This window comes from Nymphaea colorata, chromosome 1 (genome assembly GCF_008831285.2).
Source record: "Nymphaea colorata isolate Beijing-Zhang1983 chromosome 1, ASM883128v2, whole genome shotgun sequence".
Classification (NCBI taxonomy): Eukaryota; Viridiplantae; Streptophyta; class Magnoliopsida; order Nymphaeales; family Nymphaeaceae; genus Nymphaea; species Nymphaea colorata.
Genome location: NC_045138.2, coordinates 35,979,230 through 35,985,229, shown reverse-complemented (window position 1 = coordinate 35,985,229; position 6,000 = coordinate 35,979,230). Strand labels below are relative to the sequence as shown.

The 6,000-nt window shown below is 38.0% G+C and overlaps 1 protein-coding gene across 1 annotated transcript; it reads right to left on the bottom strand.

Annotated features, from left to right (window-relative positions):
- Positions 1-1,718: 1,718 nt before the first annotated feature.
- LOC116246472 (trans-ocimene synthase, chloroplastic-like) lies at positions 1,719-5,893 on the bottom strand. The gene is made up of 6 exons (XM_031618369.1): positions 5,623-5,893; positions 4,585-4,945; positions 4,234-4,461; positions 3,343-3,397; positions 2,112-2,201; positions 1,719-2,012 (listed from the first exon to the last, which is right to left on the bottom strand). The coding sequence occupies exons 1-6, from the start codon at positions 5,891-5,893 to the stop codon at positions 1,719-1,721; spliced, it is 1,299 nt and encodes a 432-aa protein (XP_031474229.1).
- Between the last annotated feature and the right edge of the window lie 107 nt (positions 5,894-6,000).

Here is a 6,000-nt window from a genome sequence, read left to right as displayed (position 1 = left end):
AAAGGAAAAAAAATCCATGTTATCATTGTTATGACATCTTCGCTATTAAAATCAAGAAACAGAGAGCACTTTCAATGTCATGCAATTCCGCAGATGGACTGCACAAAACAATTAACCATTGGCACCTGTCTTTAATTGTTTTGTGTATTTCACCCTGCGATGATAAAAATGATGGTTAGTTCTCTTGGGCATTTGTGTTATGATAGAATGTCATAACAAACAATATCTAAATTTAAGCTTATTATTATTAGTATACCAAGAAACATGAGCATGCTTTCACATAATTTTTCAAATTTATGGTCCACGTCAAGCATTACAGAAGAATACACTAATTCAAGCGAGAAAAATTGGACCCCAGATGAAACTTTTTTGCTGGATATATATAAAAAGGCCGAACCGCTTTTCCGTGGTGTCGACAGGACAGCAATGGGCAGTTCTTTTAAAGCAAAAAGGATTTCTTGGCAGCCTTTGTCATTCAATTCCTCAGGATGTTGTTACCTAATTCTGGTTCCTCTCCAGCTTATTTTAAACGGTTCCCACCGGAAAGAACATATCCAATTGCGGGTCCTGCGGTGCACATGAAGTTTGAAGATTTCAGAGACAAAGCCAATCTCCAAGCATTTAGTAATGTGCATATTATAATGTTTTGCTCCAAACCAGGGGTGGAGCGATTATTTTTATTTTTAAGTTTCTGAGGAGGGGAGGAATGTGGTAAATAGCATGATCAAACAAAATCTTTAATCTTTTTTGGGTAGAGGCTGACTACGTTATCTAAAAATTTATCGGGCTAAATTATAATTTTTGAAAATTTTAAAAGGAAAAATGTTGTCTTTCCGTGGCCCTTTGCACAGTTACAAAAGAAAACTTAATTGTATTAGGCTATTGGTTGATACTCAAGCACTCTGTTGCTTTCAATTGCGAGATCTGCCTTCCTTTAATTACTCAACCATTTATGTACTTTTTTTTTTGAAATAGAAAAGTTATTTTGTATTTGCATTATGCATATTATGATGTTGTTTTATGATGGAAAAGGAGCAACAACTTGGACATATAATCGAGAGGCAGTTGGCTTTGACGTAGTGGTTAAGAGCTTATGGTTACCTTGCTGGTTGAATGCTGTTAACGAAAATCAAGAAATCAAACTGAAGACTCACCATCAACACGAAACTGAAGCTGGCGAGCAATACTACGCCCCTTTTAAGGGAGCTAACAGCAAATGGACTTTGAAAAGATCTTCAATAGGGGTCAGCTATTCACAAATATTTTTCGAAAAGTTCTATTGTGTATATTAAAGAAGTGAAACGTCCTTCTTTCAGTGTAATTGCAGTTTCTGAGGTGGAAACCAAGCTATCTCGCATCTGCTTTGAATTTGAAGACCCGTCTCACATTTCACCAATTCTTCATTGAGTTTGTAGTAATTCTTTCACTTCAAGTGCAAATCAATCCTTTGGATGTTAATTGGTAATCTCGTTGGAAGTTTGATGACAAGGGAAAATGGATTTATGCACAAACTTGAAATGATTTATCTTCGCAATTTTTTTTTATTTCTGGAACACATATAAATCTGTAAAAAGTACATTTGACAAAATATAAAAACATCTACACACACACACGCACACATAGTTTTGAATAGCAGAAGAATAGCAGACGTATAATTTATCTGCAAAATGATGTGGGTTGGTGGTTGACGAAAAATTCCATCTATGGCATGGCCGCAGTCAGCTTGAAATTTTTTCTATAAAAATCTTTTGAACATCCTCCTTGATGGTCGTCTCCTGATCGTCTTTGCCATACGAGTGTAACAGCTGCCCCATGCGTGCACAATTCACGGAAAACCTGATGAAGGCCGGAGTGAAATCTTGAAGACCACTTTGTAGGCTTGCCTGGTTCAGCTTCTTCCACGCATCGCCAATCAAATTCAAAGTTTCCTTCCGCGCATATTCTTTGGAAACATTGCGTTCCTTTGCATAGAACTCTACGTAGGAAGCATCGTATCCTCGATCTCTTTCAACCTGACAAAAGACAGACCACAAGAAGGTTACACATATGTTTGCTAGAGATGAGAGAGATCGAGAAGGAGAGATGGGGATGGAGGCAGTCGTGCATGTTACCTTGGAGGAACCAAGATCATCCCACAGTCGGAATATTGCAGCAGGAAGGAAGATGAGGCTTGCGGTGGCATCGAGCAGCTCCATTGGGACCTGTTGGTGCATGAGGAAGTAGAAATGAGTCAGACCAAGCGGTAGTCCACTAGTGGTGGTCGCATTGTCAAAATACTCCTTTGTACTGGGAAGGCTCTGCGACTTCAGCCACCTCACTTCTCGTAGAAATGCTTTGCAGAGAGACGCTGACTGCAAAATTGAAAAGAAAAAGAAAGGGTTTTTGTTGGTTATTAATTATTGGCCAGTCAACCACGAAATGATGTAACAATATCTACGAAAATATTTATAAAGCGTCAAATGATAGGGATATATGTGGTTCAAGACTCAATTAGTACAAGTTCAAATTAAGTAAAAGCGGCTCATCTTTACAAATAAACTCCAACAATTGACCATAAACGTAATAACTTACTTTCGTCATTCATGGATTTTAGATATACCAAAGTTTAACTAGCCATATTGATGCTTAACTGATATTCTTTTTAAACCAAATCTGAATATGAATTTGATCATCGGATGTCATTTCTTACATCCGAATCTAATCCCTAATCGTCCTTTTTTTTTTTTTCATATTTCACCTTTTTGAAGTAGTTCAGTGGGGTAACCCATCTAAATCTGGTACATTGACATAAATGGTCCATGAGCTCTATTATTATACTAGGAGGACTTCGCTGTCTGGAGTGACATAAATGGTCCATGAGCTCTATTATTATACTAGGAGGACTTCGTTGTCTGGAGTCAAAGAAAGCCACCCATCTAACAGCTGGAAAGGTGTCCTCAAGTGCTTTCATCAAATTGTTTGATTCAGGAGATCAAAGAAATATGAATAAATAAAAACTAGCGCAAACTCGAGAAGTCCAATACTAGTATTAAAACAAAATGGCAGAAATTAAGTACTAAAACTTCTCTTTTATTGCAGAAAAGTGACCATTTTGTCGAAGAATTAAATGGACTAATTATTCAATTAATTACATCGATATTGAACAGAAAACCCATAAATGGTCTTGATTAATTGCCGAAAAGAAAAAAAAGAAAAGAAAAAATGATCAGAACCAATTTGTCACGGCGAGAATGCGTTGTCAAATCAAACGGTATATACCCTCCCGTTTCACCCGACTAGGGGAAGAAAAATATTGAAACAGATTAGCACTTACGTGAGCACAGAAGGTATTGCTAAACATACCGTTGCTTTGGAATGCTGAAGTATGTCACAGCCGTTCTGTGTCAGGACCATGAGTCTGATTCCATTCAGTACATTCATGAAGGCCAAAAAGCACAACTTGATGTGTCTTGGGAGTTGTTCCACAGATGCCGTATCCCAGCTAATAAAATTAAGATACCCATTGGATACACCAGTCAATACATCTCAGACAAAAAATCATTAATATTATTATAGATAAGCAAATTAATGGTTTTTCTTTGCGGCAGAGATTAATTTGTTGGAACTCATCAAATCAATATATTATCCGGATTTGAAATGCATAGTTCTAAGAATGACTTCACATGCAGGCTTGCTTCTAATCCAACAAGTTCTAAATTCAGTGTTGCCCAACTGCCAATTCTATGGAATAACGTATAATTAAGGAAGACGGTTGAGAAAGTAACCTCATATACGTTATTCCATATAGTCTGGCTTCGACAAAATAACTTCATATATATGGACAACTTGTAACCAATTTCAAAGGAGTACAATAGTCCTTTCTATTTGACGATCGATACCATTTTTTCCTTTTGACAAATGGAGAGAATATGTTTAATTAAAATTGAAAACTTCAATATATATTGAGTGGAAACGAGTCTAAGACGTGAATTTTTTTATCACAAGGAAAATTTCCCCTCCATTTGACAAACAATAGTGGACCCCAAAGAGTTGTAAACCGTAGGAACACCTTGAAGTTGTTTGATCGGCAATAAAATACTGGCGATCGAGAACAAAGCATCCCGTTCCATGCGGTGAGAGATCGAAACACGAAAACAATATGCATGCCTTCATGAACAAATTCACGCATTTTACATGTTTGGTGTGTGTGCTTGGATATTTTCCTGTACCCCTTTTCGTTAAAACATGCCTTACCTATTGAAAGCTTCAACGAAGAGAACCAGATCATCCAACTGATCATCTCCATAAACATCAAACAGATCATCGATAACAAAGATCAGTGCTGTGATTTTGGCAAATTCAATCCTCAACCGGGAGAATTGTGGCTCTGGCAACGCCAAAGTGGATAACATGAACCACAGCACAGGCTGGTTTCTTGTAAGAAATCCCATTTCCTTGATTATCCCAAGCTCTTCCCACCACCTACATAAATTTCACAAGTTGTACATGAATTACGTCAAGCATACCGGCAACAATTTGAAATAAGAGAGCAAATTGAAGGAAGTACTGGAAAACCCAAAGGAAGTATGGAAAAAGGGACTCTACTTAGAAAATTCTTGAAGATCTCTTTGGTGAAGGGATTGCACATAGTTGAACTCCAATATTGCCAGTTCTACCATTTCTTGATCTTCACAAGAACGTTCTATATAGTGTCTTGCTCCAATCCTTGGCAACGTTAAACGCAAAGGATGCTCTAGCACATGCCGGATTTGGTTGGCTGGAGAGGGGTGAAGAAGTGGAATTAGTGCCTCAAGATGTGCCTTAGCAAAGACCCTGGCCTCACCAAGTATGTCTTCTCCTGGACACTGGAAGTATGAAGCTTCATACAAACTCATTAAACCACTTGAATCTTTAGCCAAACCAAGGTTGAATCCCCCTTCAAAATCCTTGAACTTTTGGAACACATCTACACCACAAAATCAGCAAATAGAATTAGATCAAACTGCAAAATAGAAATCATAATTAAACGTATATTATTCTCAGTAGTAACTAGCAGTTATCTGATATGTATGACTGCCATGCATAAATTGAAGCGAAAAGGTGGTAGGGATCGTCGCTTTTTGATTCGTCGCTTTTTGCTTTTTGATTCGTCCCGATTGAAGATGTGACGAAAAGTGGTGACACTCCATGATACCAGCCCGGATACAACATGTATCTTCATCTTGCCCCATCAATGGGACGGCGAAGGTCAACAAAAGATGCGTACAAATATTGTCCTCATGGTTGCTTCAGAGAAAAAAAAAAAAGTTGATTTCCGCAAAGGTTCACCCACCAAGAAAAATCGTTGATCTCTAAGTCTCACTCACTAAAGGCCCATTTGGTAAGTAGAACAATCTTTTCAAAACATTTGAGTAGATTCATAAAACACTTTTTTAGGCGTTTTATGAATATGCCCAATTCTTTGAGTCAGATATTTATGAAACAATTATATATTGTTCCCTTTGCCAAATGAAAAGGGTGCATCAATTTGAAACCTACCAATTTGAATATGCAACGATATCTAATTACTTAATATGATCTCTTGTATAAAGGAGTTAAAAAAGGGTCAAGACGTTGGGTATTCCTGCTTGGCTTGGGACTCACCTGGGGAAACGTAGAAGCCTTGCTGCCGGAAGAGTCTAAACTGAAGGGCTACCGTATGCAAGTTATGATCACTGGTGTCGGATCCACCGAATTTATGGTAGATGGAGATCAACTTAGCCTCGATCTCATGAGCAAAGTGGTAAGCGATGTCGAAGCGGTGGAGGGAATCGATAGATTTGATGAGCTCCAACTCATTGTCCGTAGCCATGAGTTTTCTCCTTACTTTCTCCTTCAATTCCTCAATTCTGGTGATGGGGAAGTTGCAAACCATTGGCGGCCTATTATTAAGAGGAAGGGAAGTAATTGATAAAGGACTTGAAAGATGGTAATTAGTTTGAGGAGAGGAAATGCAGAAGAAGCGACTCATATTATCAACAG

Excerpts from the sequence above, each read along its gene's own strand:
- LOC116246472 (XM_031618369.1), bottom strand. The coding sequence starts at position 5,893 with ATGGTTTGCAACTTCCCCATCACCAGAATTGAGGAATTGAAGGAGAAA. Across the intron at positions 4,462-4,584 it reads GATCTTCAAGAATTTTCTAA|GTGGTGGGAAGAGCTTGGGA; the intron begins GTAGAGTCCCTT and ends AAATTTATGTAG. Across the intron at positions 2,202-3,342 it reads TTCAGCATTCCAAAGCAACG|GTCCCAATGGAGCTGCTCGA; the intron begins GTATGTTTAGCA and ends ATGCACCAACAG.